Source organism: Opisthocomus hoazin, chromosome 27, assembly GCF_030867145.1.
Source record: "Opisthocomus hoazin isolate bOpiHoa1 chromosome 27, bOpiHoa1.hap1, whole genome shotgun sequence".
Lineage (NCBI taxonomy): Eukaryota > Metazoa > Chordata > Aves > Opisthocomiformes > Opisthocomidae > Opisthocomus > Opisthocomus hoazin.
The window spans coordinates 4,198,050-4,215,659 of record NC_134440.1 but is presented as its reverse complement, the minus strand read 5'-3'; the positions used below and the strand labels follow the sequence as shown (position 1 = coordinate 4,215,659).

General features: G+C 42.3%; 2 protein-coding genes across 5 annotated transcripts in view; one reads left to right on the top strand and one right to left on the bottom strand.

Annotated features, from left to right (window-relative positions):
• The first annotated feature begins 119 nt into the window (after positions 1-119).
• KLF2 (KLF transcription factor 2) lies at positions 120-2,642 on the top strand. The gene is made up of 3 exons (XM_075444372.1): positions 120-218; positions 423-1,314; positions 1,744-2,642. The coding sequence occupies exons 1-3, from the start codon at positions 144-146 to the stop codon at positions 1,917-1,919; spliced, it is 1,143 nt and encodes a 380-aa protein (XP_075300487.1). The 5' UTR covers positions 120-143; the 3' UTR covers positions 1,920-2,642.
• Positions 2,643-8,987: 6,345 nt separating this feature from the next.
• Positions 8,988-17,610, bottom strand: part of EPS15L1 (epidermal growth factor receptor pathway substrate 15 like 1) — a 45,116-nt gene continuing 36,493 nt past the window's right edge. For all 4 annotated transcript variants that reach the window (XM_075443999.1, XM_075444000.1, XM_075444001.1 and 1 more), the window contains one exon: positions 8,988-14,458. In XM_075443999.1, coding sequence (XP_075300114.1) covers positions 14,312-14,458 — 147 coding nt within the window. In that variant the 3' untranslated portion in view covers positions 8,988-14,311. The remainder of the gene's footprint in view (positions 14,459-17,610) is intronic.

Sequence of the window (17,610 nt, the reverse complement as noted above, 5' to 3'; positions counted from 1 at the left end):
CCGAGCCGCTGCCTCCCGCCCGCCCCGTCCGGGACGCGTTTCCTCCGCTCCCTGCAATTGGCCTGAGGGCGCCCGCGCCCGCGTTATAAGGTGGGAGGGCGGCTGGCCGCGCCGCGCCGTCCGCCGTCCCGCCCGGCCGCACCATGGCGCTCAGCGACACCATCCTGCCCTCCTTCGCCACCTTCGCCAGCCCCTGCCGGGAGAAAGCCCTCCACGAAGTGAGTCGCGACCCCCCCAAACGCCCTACACGTACCCCCCCCACACCCCCTTCCCGCCGCCGCGCTGAGGCCGGCGCCGCTCATCGCACGGGTGGGCGCCGGTGCCGCGGCCCCGCTTCTCCCTAACCCCCCCCCCCCCAAAAAAAAAAAACAACAAACACCAACCCACCACCTCTAACCTTCTCCTTCTTCTTTCTCCCCCAGAGGTGGAAGTGCGACCAGGAGGCCAAGACCCCCGCCGGCACCTGGGGCGGCCTCTCCCCGCGCAAAGAGGATGAAGACCTCAACAACGTGCTGGATTTTATCCTTTCCATGGGCAGCGACAGCTACGGGCAGGGCGCAGCTGGTGGGGACTATCCCCCAGCCCAAGGCGAGAGCGGTGGCTTTTACCAGACAAACCCGTCGCCGGGATGCTACAGTGCCCTGGAGCAGGGCAGCCCCCCGCCCTACAACGCCGGCATCGTGCCGGAGATGATCCGCTCTGAGATGGACTCCAATTACTGCCCTCCTGGCAACGTCCACGGGCGGTTCTTCGTGACACCCAGCTTCGGGGGCCCGCAGTTTGTTGAGAACATTAAGCCCGAGCCTGACATGGACAATTATGGACCGGTCCTGGGTCTGGTGCCCCAGGCTTGCCCGAAGATCAAGCAGGAGGGCAACGCGACCTGCATGATGGCCTACGAGCAGCCCCGGGTGGCCAGCTCCCCCCAGATCCCCGGGGCAGAGACGCCTCCGCTGAGCCCCGACGATCTCATGGTGAATGACTGCCACACGCAGATGATGTGCCCCTCGTCCGTGTCCTTCCAGCAAAGCTACCACCCGACCTCCGGCTTCCACCACCCGCAGACCCATCTCCAGTACCAGAACACCTCCCAGTTCGGTCTTTTCGAGGACAGCCTGCCCTTACAACCCTCCGCTCCCAGGGGCATGCTCACCCCTCCTTCCTCCCCTCTGGAGCTGCTGGACTCCAAACCCAAACGGGGCCGTCGGTCCTGGCCGCGGAAGAGGACGGCCACTCACACGTGCACCTACGCGGGCTGCGGGAAGACCTACACCAAGAGTTCGCACCTGAAGGCCCACCTGAGGACGCACACAGGTAAGCAGGGCTGGTTGCCTTCATCCGGAGGTACGCTGCTTGCCGGGTGCTATGGCCGCCTGCATAAAACATTTTGCAGCCTGAGCTTTAACCCTGTAGTCTCTGCAGCTCCAGGAGTGTTCACGGTTGAGCTATGACAGGTGATCAGAGCTGTAATGTCCAAGTGTTCTCCTGTGCATATACAGGGCAAAGCTTTTCTCAGGGCTTCCAACGCCCTTTCTCGAAAGGCTTTCGCTGCGGGTACAGGTTAGTAAAGGAATTGCTAGAGCAGTCTTGTTTGGCTTAAAAGCACTTGGATCGTACTGTAGCAGGGCTTGGTAGCAAATAAAAGGAGAGGCTGAGATAAACTGGGAAGGTTGCCTAGCATGTGATGCTGCCCGTCCGTGGGAGTGCCGCGCTGAGTCACGCTCTCTGTGATTTCTCCGACAGGTGAGAAGCCCTACCACTGCAACTGGGAAGGCTGCGGCTGGAAGTTCGCTCGCTCCGACGAGCTCACCCGTCACTATCGCAAGCACACCGGGCACCGGCCCTTCCAGTGCCACCTCTGCGACAGGGCCTTCTCCCGGTCGGACCACCTGGCTTTGCACATGAAGCGGCACATGTAGCCCTGGAGGTGCTGACCTGCGAACGGGGGACGTTGTTTAACCGCTCAGGTGCAGAAGCGTTAAAAACTTGTAGCTGGTACTACGTAGGGAGGCACCGCCGCTCTAGCGATGGAAGCTGAGGAGCATTTGACACAAGGAGACTTAGCCAGTCATCTCCTGCAGAGAATCTGACGTGACCGTATCAGTGAACCTGCCCATCCCGGTCAGGAGAAAGGGGTTATTTATGCAGCTTCGGTGAAGGGTGAACTCTGTAAGACTCCATACAGATTGTATAGAAGAAGCTGTAAATATGTTTGGTTTTTTTTTTATTCCGGTTCTAACTGCCCAGTCCTAAGCTTTACAAGACAATGTTTGTATGGAAACTGCCTGAAGTTGACCCTAGAGGAGATTAAATGAATGTTACTGTAGCTAATGATGTTATTTTAGATCTCGGTTGAAGGCATGGCTAAGAGAACACTCCTATTGTTAGACTGTTTGTTTCACAGGTGCAATAATATTCTTGTTTGCCATGATCTACACTAGAAGTACAGGGCTTGATGTCTTGTAAGAAAATAACCTATTTTACTGTAATTTTTTTATATATTGTAAATAATTTTATACAATGAGAAATATTGTATATGTAAATAGAAGACAAATGGGTATTTTGCCTATTTCTGTTTTTATAAAAACATAATTTTTCAATGTTTGAAAACATTTCATCTTTTTAATAAAATAAGTTTTTAATTGCTGTGATTTTTATTCTCCTTTGAGCTCTCCCTGTTCCTTTTTCCCCTGGTCACTGGAGGAGCAGCCACCTGGTTATGTTTTAAATTATCAGCAACTGTCAGAATACGCTTAAAAAATCTGTGCTATGGATTTTTCTAAAATAGATAACAGAGTACCTCATTCATTCTCAGCAGTAAACAAGATACAATACGGTGTTTTATCAAAAAAAGCAAATAGGAAAGTAGATCATATTCAAAATACACTTCCTAAAAATGGCTAAGTAAGCAACACTGTAATTTCAGTCTCATTTCTAGTTTATGCTAGACTATTTTAATAGCATCCTTAATGTTTTCCAGATGCAGTTATAGTTTTGCCAGCAGTGTGTGGGTTTTTACTATAAATTTAAACACTGCATTTTTGTAATTACGGAGGCTTATTTTAAGACATTCTTGTACATAAATTATCCTTGCTCTCAAGAGCTCAGTGCAGAATTCCAATAGAACAGTAGTGGAATTTAAACATAAATGCACAACACAGGTTAAAATACCTTCATCACTCACTCCCCAAAACTTAAATTCACTTAATTTTGAATCCCACCTAGATTTCAGGAGTTAAGAAAGGTATTTACTATTTTGAAGGAAAAGAAGTTAGCCAGGAATCTAGATTCTGAAAACTAACCTGAAATAAACTGGATACTGCAGTAGCTTTAGCAGTGAATAGCTGCACCAAGCCAAACGGAGCCCCCCAAAAATCTCTTCCATAGCTGTAAATGAGATCCTGAGTCCAAACATGCAATTACCCTGAAACTCTAACGAGGATCCTCTGTTTTTACAGCTACAGCTTAGTGGTGAGCCTCGATACTTGCTAAACAAAATCACTGTTGATTAAGTATGCAGGTTCAGCTTAATATTGGAGCATTTTTCCTTAACATCTGGATACTTGGAACTTTGTTTTAATCAAGGTTGTGACATTTTTCTGACTTTACAAGTTAGAATACACAAGAACGAAATCAACAGGAATACATTTAAAGTAATGACAAATATAGCTATTCTTCTGTGAAAGCAAAGTCTGCAGTTGTTCATGTGGAACAGATGTATTTTGGGCTTCTAATCATTGACATGGAAGAATGAGTTCCACATTTCACTTTTATAGCTCTTTCAAAGTGAAATATAAGGGAGATTCAACATTTCTTCATTAAAAACAAAACTCATCTATTTGCTAGAAAAAAATTGCACAATCTAATTCCAGAAAGTGAGGATGACTGAAAGATGTTCTAAACTTAGCACATTCATTGTTGCAACAGTTCTAGGTATTTCCTTCTCTTTCCCCATAGCCGAAGATTTTCATATTTCAGCATGTCCTTTGGTGTTTATAACACCATTTGAAAAATTAATTCTTGCCCTTACCTTTCCATAGTCCCCTGGCTTTCCCCTGCTCTTTCTGAAGAGCTGGAAATGGTTTTAGTCATTCCCAGGTTTCAGTGATACGGTGCAATCAAACTATGCCCTCTTTCGTCACGTAATGAGAACAGATGCAGAGGTGTGACACCTCGCTGCACATCTGGCTCGGGAAGGTCCCCAGACAGAGCTCTCCAGCGGTGGAGGGAGCTTGGAAGCATCACGATGTGCTTCTCTGGCTTGGCTCGGCTCCAGCCATCTCTCTCAACCTCTGTTGGGGCAGGGTGCCGGGCTCGGCGACCCTTCGCTCTGGCCACTTCTGCATCCTCCCAAATCCTACGGGTGAAAGAGCTACAGCCAGTGACCCAGCACGAAGCGTGAGCGCTGCACGGTGCCTGCAAGCAGCCATAAACGTTACTGCGCTCACCAACCTTTCAAAAAGCCCCTTGCGTGGCTCCTCTGTAGCCCCCAGCGCAAGGGGTGCTCCCCCCCCCGGCTCCGCTACCTCCGCAGGGGAAGGGCCCAGCTCCCCTTGGCTCCAGCACCCAAGTCTAGCTGTCGGGGTCATCACCTCCGCTCCTGTTCACGAGAAGGGTGCCAGATGAGACGCTCCTTATCGGCACCATCCCGTGTTACCCAACAACGCTCAAATCACGATGAACGGTGGAGCCGTGCTCAGCTGTGTGCTGTTTACAGTGTAAAAATGAGCAGGTTGCGTCCTCTGAGCTTTTAGATTTGTCGTGACTCAACTGAAAATAGGGCAAAGCCATCCCCTAATACATTAATATAAAGAACCCATATAAAAATATATAAATACAGGTCTCGAAGTGGGGAGGGATGGGGGGGACAAAACACTAATAAATGCTCATGACCAACTTTATTTTAATTGTTTAAGGGAGGGCGTATATGATAATTTCTGTGTGGTCTTTACAGGAAACTGCAAGTTCTTGAATCTCAAGATAATCTGGTAGCAGAAGGAGAGAGATGCTGATCTCATTCTTCTCACATTCTATTATGAGTAATTGTCAACTCTCTTTTTCCCTTTTTTTTTTTTTTAATTGCCTGAAATTAGTACATCCAAAGATGTGTTGATGTGATTCCACCAATCTACTGAGCCTCCCCTGGCCAGCAGGAAATCACTAACGCTCTGCAACATCTTCTAATAACAGACCATCAGGACATTATCTTTTAAGTGATTTTGTGCTAATTAACACGAAAGACCCAGCATCCCAGATGCCTCCCAGGGAGCATGCAGCGAAGAGCTGCCCTTTCCATCTGCAGCTCTCCTGGATCTGATTTTGACACACTTGGGAACCAAAAAAAAGCAGAAAAAAAAAGAAGTTGTAGTTAAACCCGATGGAGGAAATGTAGAGTCCGTTGTAAACAAGATTTTCACACGTATTCTTATAAGATACCACAGTGATGGGCTCACTACACTTGCAAGATAGATTGCCAGATAAGATAGAGCACACGAAGTACAGAAACTAGCAAATCCTGCACAACGTTCCTAGTGAAAGTTTTAGCAAATGTTTCTGAACTCGAGGCACCATCCAGAGGAGTTACTGTTTGAAGTCAGTTAATTCCACTCCGGGTTTCAGAGCGCTGCGTTTCGCTACGCTGAAAACGGTTTTTCTCTCACCTGCTGACTTCAGAGGAGTCAGTTAAATCTGCAGGGCATGGGAACTCAGCAGCAAACAGCCTAACGCCGAGCCTGTTGCTGCTGAAACAGCACCAGGAACAGAACCGCGTCCGGCCGCCCCGGGGGCCGTTGCCATCGCTCACCGCCTTCCAGCTCTCGAGGGAGACGCAGTGCCCTGCAAAGCAGCCCAGCACCCCGCGAGCAGGCGGGCACGGCGCTCGCACGTCGATTTTTCTAAACCCTCAAGTACAAGGCTGGAGTAGCGACCCCCCGGCTTTTCTGGAAGTTCATTTTCGATTTGCAGTTTCGCAGCTGATTACAGCCAGGGGAGTTTAAGCTTTACATTTGGCAAGGCTCACCTCGCGCAGAGACGGGGGATTTCAGCCTCTGTGAGTCCTTGGTTACTCACAGCCATTTACAAACTGCCTGAAAACACTGACTCGCTCCAAACTTTGGTCCTCCATCCACAAGAAGTGCCAAAAAAAGTTTGTCCATGCTTCAAATTATAGGATCGTGTGGTTCTGTGGTTTTCTGTGGTAGAGGCTCTGTGGTTTCTAAAGCTATTTTGTGCACCTATAACACAGAGTAGCTGTTAGGCTTTGCTTAAATTGAATTTTCGAAGCCAGAATCCCAAGCTCTAGCAATTTCTTTCGCTATATTTAAATAAAACAACTACAACAAAGTCATGTAGCCATCGCTATGGTAACTAGCAGTGTTGGGGGGAAACATAAAGAGGAAAATTCAATCCAAGACCCATGGAATTTAATAGGGAGAAAGCTATCCCTGTTGCCAACATCCGAAACTCGGTGGCATCTGCAAACCTTAAAATTCCCACGTGTCCTTGAAGCAGCCGCTCTCAGCTGGGTTTGTAACAGGTCCCACCTGCCGGGGACTCATCCTGCGTGCCACGAGCAGAGTGGTCAGAGCTCCTGAAACCGGCTGGGGCTGCAGCCACCCCTCTCTGCCACGACCGAAGACCCAGGCTCAGGCACACCTCCGCTCCAGGCTGTGCTTCCCCTAGATTTGGAGGAGAAGGAACAGATTTACAAGCCAAACACCAGGAACGTAAAGCACGTGGCCATACACAGTTCACAGACCCCAGAGGTAACTGGCTCAACTTATTGGTTCCCAGAGACTCCTTAAATCAATTTGATCTCAGACAACGATTTGATCCCAACCAACCAATTCCCCATCGCTTTGGCTGAGACTGGGAATAGCCTCTGCCACGAAACAGCACTTTAAACTTGAAGGACACAGCAAAGGCAAGGACTTATCCTTGTTAGGCAGAAAATACGTTTGATTTAATCTTTTGAGGTCTGAGTTTTCAGCCACAATTATTTGATCTTATAATATTCTCTGTAGACACAAAAAATGAGTCACACGCACTGCTTTACGTAACGAAGATGTATTAACTTTAAAACCACCTTTCCAAGCAGAAGGAGAGCAGGAGCAACAAAGTTCTCATTTGCGCTGTAACCATAGTTAGCATTAGTTACCTGCTTATTCACCTCTTTCAATTACAATTCCTTTTTGCAAATCAAAAGTGTTCTGCCCTTTGTAGTAGGCATAAATTCAGCAACACAGAAATTGCAGATGAACTTAACTACTACAGGTTTATAATCAGATATGGTACACCTTTAAATCACTTTTACTTTGGTTTCTTGCACTTCTTGCAGCTCAAAGCATTCCTGGAGTTCTGACCTATCACTATGTCATCAGGAAACATCTGGAATATCACACTGGACATCCCCTGTGATATTCAATACATGAGGCGAGAAGCTACTGAGCCCCAGGCTTAAACACAAACCAAAACACACCAAAAATCCTCAAATCCCAACAGCCACTTTTCTTATGGCCCATGCACGATGACAGCATTTCCATGGAAGTGGGTTTTGATAAATTAATGATTTATATTGCAAGCCCTTGCGAAACAAGGGATGCCCGGGTGCCCTTTCTATGGGTGCAAGGGATGGGCAGAGAGAGCACAGGGCTTTGTTCGTTTGTACAGACTCCTTCTGAAAAGCTGTGATTGAGGACAATGTTTATGGGAAGTTCAACAGCAGAAATCTATTATGTTTGCAGCTGGCAAAGAGTGTTATGAGAATTCATCGATAGGGAAGCCTATAGCATTTGTAAGAGACGCTGTATCAGCACCAATAAGAAGTTCTAATTGTAGTCATTACATTAAAAAAAAAATGCTAACCAGACAGGAGGCAAAAGATACTCACTGTGACTAAACTGATAGTCACGTACAGCAGACAGAAGATTCAGCAATCTTCTCCCGGCAGCGCCTCCCCAAGAAAAATATGACGGCAACTTCAGTGGCGGGGATGGCAGCAAGGGCTCCGCGAGCTCAGACTACAAACACAAGCTGGTCTTGGGCCGCATTTGGGTGCAGTCAACAAATGCTACATTTATTTTTGAGGTTTAACAGCTGGGCTGGTAGCTGAAGAGTTCCCTTATGTTCGAGTTTCCGCTTGCAAATATTTTTTCTCGAGCAGGATGCCTACGCTGTTCTTCCCAACGAAGAGCCTCTTGGCCCCGACGCGATGGCTGGTACCGGGAGTCCGGCCGGATGAGGCACGGACAATAGAGATCGGGCAGGTATTTGGGAAAGCGTTCAGATGAACACACTGTCAGACTCCAAAAACCTGAGTGGGAGCAAATGACGGAGCTGTGGCCCACGGTTTTGTAAGTGGAGCATTACGCGACGAGAGAACTTGGGTAGGAAGTTGTGCCCATCTGTGACGCACTGGAGTCAAATCCTGGCTTCAAAATGTCAACGTACTAAAAATATTGCTGGGGAGCAATTTCAGGAGAAACCTGCCCTGGCAATCTGTTGTTAACCATGCCAACATGTGCAGAAGCAGAGTAAATAAAACAAACAGATGGGAGAATAATGAGTCAAAGTGAATAATGCCGAATAGTATGGTAGTGAGGTGTGTTTTTCCAGTGAGCAGCAAGGGTTTGTCCCTGGTGATCTCTCTAACCCCTCCCAGTATAAATTGCCTGGATGTTTAGCATTGCGGCACACAAATTGTTTTGGAAAGGGTGCGGCACTGGATTTTCTGACTGGTCTGTACAGACCAAATGTGGCCGGGACAAGGAAGAAGGGGAAGGACAGAAGGGAAAACAGCGCGCAGAGGGCACCAGCCAAAAGGAAAAAGATCTCAACGCAGAGAATCTAGCGGTTGTTCAAAGCAAGATTCACAAATTTGACACAAAAGCTTGTGAAATCAGGGACAAAAAAAAAATAAAGATTGCTGAAGTCTAAGAGCTCCAAAAAGTAACTTTTCATTTATTATATTAAACAATAACATTTCTCTTATTATATTAAACAATAAACACATGAGATGGGTTAAAATTAAAATACCTTTCAATTTGTTATGATATTTGAAAGATAAATATAACTACAATAATGTACATATTTGGAGATATTAATCAAATTTAGGTCAACATTGCAGTTTCCACTTTGTGTTTCCACCTTTTTTAGGTCAGACGAAAGAACACCATATTAAAAGGGACACCCGAAGAGCACTCTGTAATTGTAACATCAGAAGGAATCAGAGTCACTAGGAGTTTTCCTTTTAAACTTAAAGGGGAAGGCAGAAGTTGGAAAAATGAAAATTCCATTTTATAACAAATTAAGCCTTTATTTATAAAACTTTCAAGTAAAAAGAGCAGTATATCAGCTGATAAAACAGGTGTGTCAATGAATAATAGTTAACATATTTACTCTAAAAATAAATCTTCTATGATTCCACCATACTCCAAGCAAAATTCCTTTCTAAGAAAAGATGTTTCAGAGAGATGCAGTCATTGACACACAACAAAAGCTTCGCTGTTCCACCAGTGTAGGAAGATATTTGAAAGAGATCACTATTAGAACAGATCAATTCACTTTAACAGAGTTCCAACTCTAAATGAGGATTAAACAGAAAGGAAATTCCTGAGAGGGAGGAATAAAACGCAGGAGGAGGAAGAAATCAAACTCTTACACAAGGGAAAGCAACAATTCTACTTGGACCAAAATTCCCTGGGCCTCAGTTCTACAGAATAAATACTCTTCTCCATGGAGAAACACCAAAGAAGAAATAGTAACCCCAAAAGGATTATAAGAAGAATCCAAGAAAAGTGCATTATCTTTGAGCATAAGATGACAAAATAATTTCTACAAAACTTCTGACAACAGATTTCACAGACAGGAATTTCCAAAGAAAAGGTTACGCAGTCAGACACAGCGTGGAATTTCCTACACTTCGAGAGCACGCTACATGAAACAAAACACAGCAAGAACTGATGATCCTCACAGGGCAAAGATTTCATATGGAAAAATTTGCCAATAGAAAAATATTTCATACAGCATTATTGTAGAAGTACTACTTTTATGAGCATCTGTTTTTATTGCAGAATGACGGGTGTGTTTTACAAGACGACTATCTGAATATAACTTAGGGAAACCACTCGAGGCAAATGTGAACACACTGGTCTATAAAGGATAATATGGGGAATTCAATACCTGTGTCCTACATGCAAAGTCTGCATGCGTAGGTTCAACGTGAATAATTGTCCGTCTTTCCTGTTTTAGCTGTTGTGCCTCAGCGCTGGGTGCAATTCATGGTTTTCCATGAGTCATTCCAGCAGTGACGATCCACTGTATAAAACACACATGTGCCACTATAAAAGCCTACTCAACTCTTTGTGACTGCTCAGTGTACCACAGAGTCTAATAATTTATCCGAGTAGAAAGCAGAATCACCTCCATTCTCTTCTCAACGCCAAGAATGCAATGGATCGTCATTCCTCCTGAAGGAAAAGCTTAGGTGGAAACGGAGGAAAAACAGAGCTGAAATCCAGATGACAATTATGTGCAACCTATATAACCGGAATGAAGCAAGAAAAACAAGTTTTCCACCTTAGCGTGCGACTGTTTTGGGGTGTATGCGTGTATGGGAATAGCTCCTAAAAAACGTTTTTTTAAACAGGGAAAAAAAGAAAAAGAGAAGTGAAGCTACAACCAAATGTAGGAGGAAAATCATTGCCTCGGTCTAGAGAAAAAAGAAAAGACGACATGACCATCACACGCAAGATGATCAGAAATTAAGCCTACAATTCAAACACACTTTAAAAACTCAGAAGAATGTGAGATCACATCCCACGCAGATGACACCTACTTTCTGCCAGGTTTCTCTCGCACGCTTGGCACAGCTAGTGAACACAGTTTTTCATGCCAATTAATGTAATCTTGAAACAAATGTACTGGAAGCAGTCATTTCTCCTTTCTTTTCTTTCACCAGAACTTTGAAATTCCAAGAGCCATGATCTCACCTGCATTTCTGTAAAAATGTCATTTCTGTATCCACCTCTGTTTAGAGAATACATACATACACACAAGCTTTAATATATAGAATATATATGCATATTCTACATATTCATTGTATATACACATTTTATGTACAGCACAAGTAACTATATCCTAGACATAGTATGTGGACATATATAGTATATACACACACTATTATTACATTATACAATACACTATGTATATATATATACACACCTAGACACAAATAATATGGATCTCGTAATGTACACCGTATATGCACTGTGTATACTCACATTTTATATATCTTGCATCATACATATTTTCTCTGCCCAAATAGCGATAGGCCTATTTGTGCTTTAAATTTCACTGTTCTGGAGGAAGATAATGATCAATGCCTTGCGATAAAAGTTTTGCCTTAGAAGAACCAGCGCAGGTATTATACAAAACACTGAATTACAAGCGTAAGGGAAGAACATGGGTAATCTTCCTTTTTACATGGAAAACTGTTATTAAATACGATGGGGAGAAACCACAGCTAAGTTTTCTTCTACTGCAGTGTCTAAAATTTTGAATCAAGAGTGTTTCAGTAAACCTAAGGTTACTAAATCTAATGCACTGTGCATAGAGAACATGTTCTGTCCTTGTTCATTTGCCTGATCTTCTGTTACTGTCCAAGCTAATCTGAAGAACAAGTCAATAAGGAAACAGGAAAGTGAGCAATTGGTTCTAACCCTACATGGAATGCTAGATTAATTCACATTTCTGCCTTCTGCTGAGCATCTTGAAAACACCGACTCATTGCCTTGGAAGCATTATAAATTACAGTATTTTAGAGCACTGACAAAGTAGCAGAAAGTCTTGTTATGGTACATAACTCAGCAAATGAATCAAGCTATTGAGCTCATCCACCCCGTCCCGCTGGAGTGACTTCATCCCAGCAGCAGTCCAAAAGCGCTTTTCCTTTCTAGAACAGCAGTGTGTATGAGCGGGGTTTTATTGCAGCTGAAGAGACACCACAAAGACTCAGCCCCAAATGAAAACAAAAAGGAGAATCTTACACACGGATACAATTTGTTTCACTTCATGAAGAATCCCGCAGCCATTCAATTTTGAAAATTGCTCTTTCATGGCAAAAGTTTTCTGTTAGCTATAGGCAGACCCAAGTTTGCTATCGGAGACTTCAAGTCCTGTACACCAACAGAGAATCTGTTGACATTTTAGTATGTTTGATCATTTAATCTAACATATTTCAGAGAAAAATTACCACAAATCAGGTTCTGTAAAATTAGAAATATCTTCCACTACATTCCAAAGGGGTCATTAAAGGACAGTATTAAAGATCGTTCTATGGTTGGTTTTGATACTGGAGTGCATCTTCGCCCCTTTCACAGGGAGTTAAAGATTGACCTCATTTGTAGTACCATCAGCACAGGAGCCACACAGCAAACAGGGGACTCCTACAACTCCATTCTGAGACACGCGGTTTCAGTTTTGTCGCGTGTATTGCTGCGTATGTAAACGGCTGGATGCGTGTGTGTGTACGTACACACAGACATCCACTCACCCATATACCCACTCACAAAAGCCAAGACAACAAACGCCACATCTTCGCTGCGTTTCAGAGCTGAAAACTACTAAGAAGATTAACACGATCCAATCCGATTCCTTCTGTGTAAGGAAAGTATCCAGAATAAGGCAATTACAAGAGAATGGGGAAAGACTGTTTTCATTCAGTGGACAGGCACTATCTTTGTATCATCAAAAATAAAAGAGAGGAAGCAAGGACATAAAAAATAGAAATGTGTTAAAGGTGATGAAGGAATACCACAGTAAAACAAAACAAAACAAAACAAAAAAAACGAGAAAATGTTACAAGATAAGGGCTGCATCAGTGAAAACAGAGAATGTTCAGTTTTGTATTCCTACAGAACCAAGGATAGGAAAGCAGATATACAGTAAGGACATTTTTAAAATTTTGTGCTAGATGCCTACTCTATTTAGACATAAACGTCCAAGGCAAAGACAACTGAAGTTTTAGAATTCCTGTAATCAGAAAAGGCATTTTTAGTAAGTAAATAATTCACAGACTTATCGTAAGGACTTCTTTTTTATATGACATATAAAATACCTCCTGTGTTATCCTTACCAGGTGGAAGCACTGGGTTCTACAGGTTTACAGAAAACCTGTTCCTCCTTGGACTTTGCACTGCAAGCCGTATTTCAAAGCCAATCCAGTCTACCAGGCCTTCTATAACTTACACATGAACACGCATTTGGCAAATAAAATCCGTTTCAACTTGGCCTTATTTCAGCTAAATTATGTTTGATCTGTAATCCCGCATTACAAGATAGGTGGAATTCAAGAAACAGAGGTAAAGACTGTCTCATGCAGTCAGCTGGGTAACACAAATAATATGGTCTATGTTTGGCGGCTGGAGCAAAAGAGGGCAAAAGGAGTTGTGGGGATGAACACTTAGTAAGTTTTCCACTGCTTTAATGTTTACATGAAAGCAGCACTCAAACTTACATCACAGTTCTGCAGTTGTATTTGCCTGTGAGATAAAGCAAGATTTTACCTAATGATTTAATTGCCAAATTATTTGTCCAATTTACCACAACTGAACAAACTCCCTCTTTTACAACATCACATACAATTATAAAAACTCAATGCCAACCAATGTTGAAATTAGAAGAACTACTCATTCACAGAGGCTTCATATTCGTAATATTTTATATGTTTCACTATGTTTGTATTCATCTTCTATAAATTGCCAGATTCTTTTGTAAAAGCCACATCTCCTGGATAAAAAGGGACCATCTAATAACGAATTTATGCTGGAGATTTTGACATTGATGACGCAGATGACATAGTGATTTAGCCTACCATGAATTATTAAATAAATGTAACAAGTGAAAGCTAATTCTATAAATATTATCTCTTTATGGCATTTTCTTTGAAATCGTACTGCAGCCTCAGAAAACCAATGGAATTCGGGTAACAAAAAGCCAGATTCACAAGTTGCAGATTACTATATGCAACACTGTCTTCCAGATAAAGAAACTTTGCTTTCAGTATCTTAGGATCATACGTTAAATTTTTTACAAGCAATAAATTTTATCTAGAACATATAATACAGCTTATACAGTGTTTCCTGCATATCACACACTTGAAAAGCCACAAAGCCCAGTCTGACGTAACCAGCCAGTCTTCTTTAGAGTTGAAGGTGACTAAAATTATTTTCCCAACAAACCAAGAATTTAGTATTTTTATAAAAGCCGTGTTTAAAGGTTTCACTCGGACAGGGTGGAGCCAAAGAACCTCTTTTTAAGAGTTTGGCATATCAGCCTTACTGAGCGCAATAGCCAACTCAAGGTCTTCTTGTTCTTGTCTCCGCAATCGAGCTAGTCTTTCTTGCTCTGCTTTTTCACTCTCACGCTTCGCCCATGCCAGCTGCTGCTCTTCATTTCCAAACTAAAAAATGAAAATGGAAAAGAAATTAATAAATTTACCAAAAAGCTACAAGAAAGTATGTGAAAAATAGAACGAATCAGACTTATTAAATATATGAATCAACCAAGCTGCCTTACGGTAGATCTTCTGGATTAAGACAAACATTCGCTCACTGATTTCCTCACTTCATCCTTTCATTTATTTCCTTAATTTCTTCCTCCTCCCACCAGGAATCTCCCCCCCATCTGGGCTGCACATCCCTGCATCCATGTCTCAGCTGTGTATGAAAATGGCCAGAGAACTGGAGCCAAACAAAAACTCCACAAACACAAAAAAAGCAAGTTAGTGGTTTGGGAGCATAGCAACCTACATCCATTTTTAAGAATAGTAAACAGCTGGTAAAAAACAAGAGTTATTTACTCTTGTGCAACTCAATTGCAGAGAGTTTCAGTGTAGTATTTCCTGCTAAGGGTGAGGGGGTTTAATGACGACTCTGGAGACTGCTGATTTGTGGGAAGTTTCATCACCAAATCAAAAGTTACAAAAAGTGCTTCTGCTACTGTTCATAAAAATATATGCAGAGTTTTTCCAGCAAGAAATAATGTAAGAGAATCCAATTTCCTTCAGCAGAAAACACTGGAGGAAATAGAACACATTGCAACCTTCAGCTGCTCAGCCTGCTGGAGCTTCCCAAAACACTTTTAAGCACATTGCAGCCAAACTATTCCAAAATTATATTCCAGTATTTACCACTGAAGTATGCAAAAGTTTGCTTGTTTGAACTATTGCACAAAATATTAAAATATTTTATTGAAATCGTAACAATTTAGAACTAAAATATAATCCGTGTTTAATTTTAGCATTGGCTAAAGAGGATGATGTGAACAGCAGCACTCGCACAGCTGCATGCAAATGCCTGTGTTCTATCCCACTTCTAAAATTTGCTTTGTACTATCTTTTTTTGAATCTTCAGAAAAACATATTATTTGGGGTTTTTTTGGAAGAGAAAGCTACATGGAATTTATAGTTTCAATCTCAGCTGAATGTATACTGCAAAAATTGCCCTGTGGTCCACAGCACAGTAACTCTGAGGACAGCAAACTCTGCCCCCGCACCAGCCGATACGGCTGCACCTTCCCAGACAAGCTCAACGTCTGGAACTGAGTATTAAATGCAACTGAAAATTGCATTTAATATTCAGCAAGCTGCATATTTAACATATGCCTAATACACGCATAGGTACTACATGATGGCTTCCACCCCTGCCTTTTCCACTCTGCATTGTATCTGTAATTCGTATTTTTAAATACACGTGCCTATCTGAATTTCTTTCAACCAAAGTCCAGTTCTCATTTACTCATAATTTAGTTAAATTATGCTTTATCTATGTGCTTCTAGATGCTCACAATTCCTCATTATATTTCTGTCAACATGATTTTTCAGATGATTTGATGCAAAAAAGAGTATTTTAAAATTGCTTTTCCTCAAACAATACCTCTGCTTTCATTGCTACCAAAATTTACACGAGGACCTTTGCATTCAACATTATTGAAATACAATTAAATACCACATATTCTAGCATAAAGTTAAATTTTCAGGAGCATAACTCTGACCATTAGATAGTGAAATACCCAACAGTTCATTAATGCCACTGATTCTTGTGCAGATTGCCTATAAAAAGGGTAACGTAACTGAATTACAAGCAATTTAATACAATAATAATGTCTTTGCATACATCCAGGTTTCCAGAAATCTATAAATATGTACCACATCTGCTATTTGATTAAAAACCTCTCTTCTTTTTTTTCTTTTCTTTTTCAGAAGTACAGCTAGACCCAAGGCACAAACAAGGAGAAGAGCAGGCTGCAGCCAAACTGATCAAATACACAAACCGCCACACTCACTTCTGCTTACTGAATTACCAGCTTGTGTCAAGAGAAAAATTTTAGTTTAGTTCTAAACGCTCTGTTTCTTGGAAAGACTGTTTTTCTTGTTGTTTCATAAACTGAAGCTGGAACCTAGAAATACCTGAAATACAAGCTACCAAAAGACTTTGTTTTGTTCCAAAGAGTCATATTCAATGCCAGCAGAAAAGGTAAGAATGCAACAAGAACAGACTTCAACTCTGGATGCATGAATGTGCCAGCATCTCCAAAAAATTCCAGACTTTCTAGAGTGAAAATTTAAAATTAAAATCTAGTGAAGGTCTTCATGTTACTTATTTGCAACTGTAAAGAATTCCAATTAAAAATCAGGTTATTCAGTTATTCAGAAGGACACGATTCTATGATCCTGTTCTCAGATTCCGTGGGCTCAGAATACGTCTCAAAAAAACGTTCTGTAAGTAAAATTGCTTTTGATTTCCGTTATGAACAAAGTTTCCCAAAACATCAGGCAAACAGAAGCACAATATTCTTGCTGATTACAAGGTAACTAGTACGCTTCAGACTTCATACAGAAGGAACAGAAATTATCAAGTGTAGCAACATAATTGTGTTATAGGCAAGCAAAAACCCCCAAGAAACTGAAAAGAACAGGGAGCAAGTCTCTCTCTTTTCAGTCAAATTCAGTTAACACTTTTTGTTTCCTTACAGCAGTAGAAAGCAATTCACAAAACCAATTAAAAAATTAATTTCATTTGAGTTAGTGCCACTTAACAGTAGTAAGTAGCTACTGCTCCAGATCTCATTTTTCCTACTTCTTCCTTGTCTTCTAAAGTTAATCTCATCTCCTGAAAACCTGATGGCACAGCAAATCTGACACTGGAGCACCCACTGGGATGGGGATCAGAGCTTTTGGTTACTCATTTGATACAATCACTCGGTGTAAGGCACACTGTTAACTTAAGCAATGCAGTCTGTAAGTTAAGATGACAATAACTGGGTAACAGTCATTCCACTTCATTGTCTTTCATTCAAGGAAGAAATTGTTCAAGAAATTTCAAATAAAGCAAGTTTTGCGTCTTATTTTTATTAAGAATGTCACCATTGTGTATACAATCACAGAATTTAACTGTGCAAATTCAACAGGCTAGTACTAACTGTGGTATCGCATACATAATATCTTGAACTTTGACATCTTCAGTATCATAGATAAATTAAAGCACTGAGGCCAGCTAAAAGTATGCACAGATGGCCTCCACTAACAATATCAAATAGGAAAGTGATACACAT

Coding starts and splice junctions, on each gene's coding strand:
- KLF2 (XM_075444372.1), top strand. CDS start 144: ATGGCGCTCAGCGACACCATCCTGCCCTCCTTCGCCACCTTCGCCAGC. Junction 219..422: donor GGGAGAAAGCCCTCCACGAA/GTGAGTCGCGAC, acceptor TTTCTCCCCCAG/AGGTGGAAGTGCGACCAGGA. Junction 1,315..1,743: donor CCACCTGAGGACGCACACAG/GTAAGCAGGGCT, acceptor TTTCTCCGACAG/GTGAGAAGCCCTACCACTGC.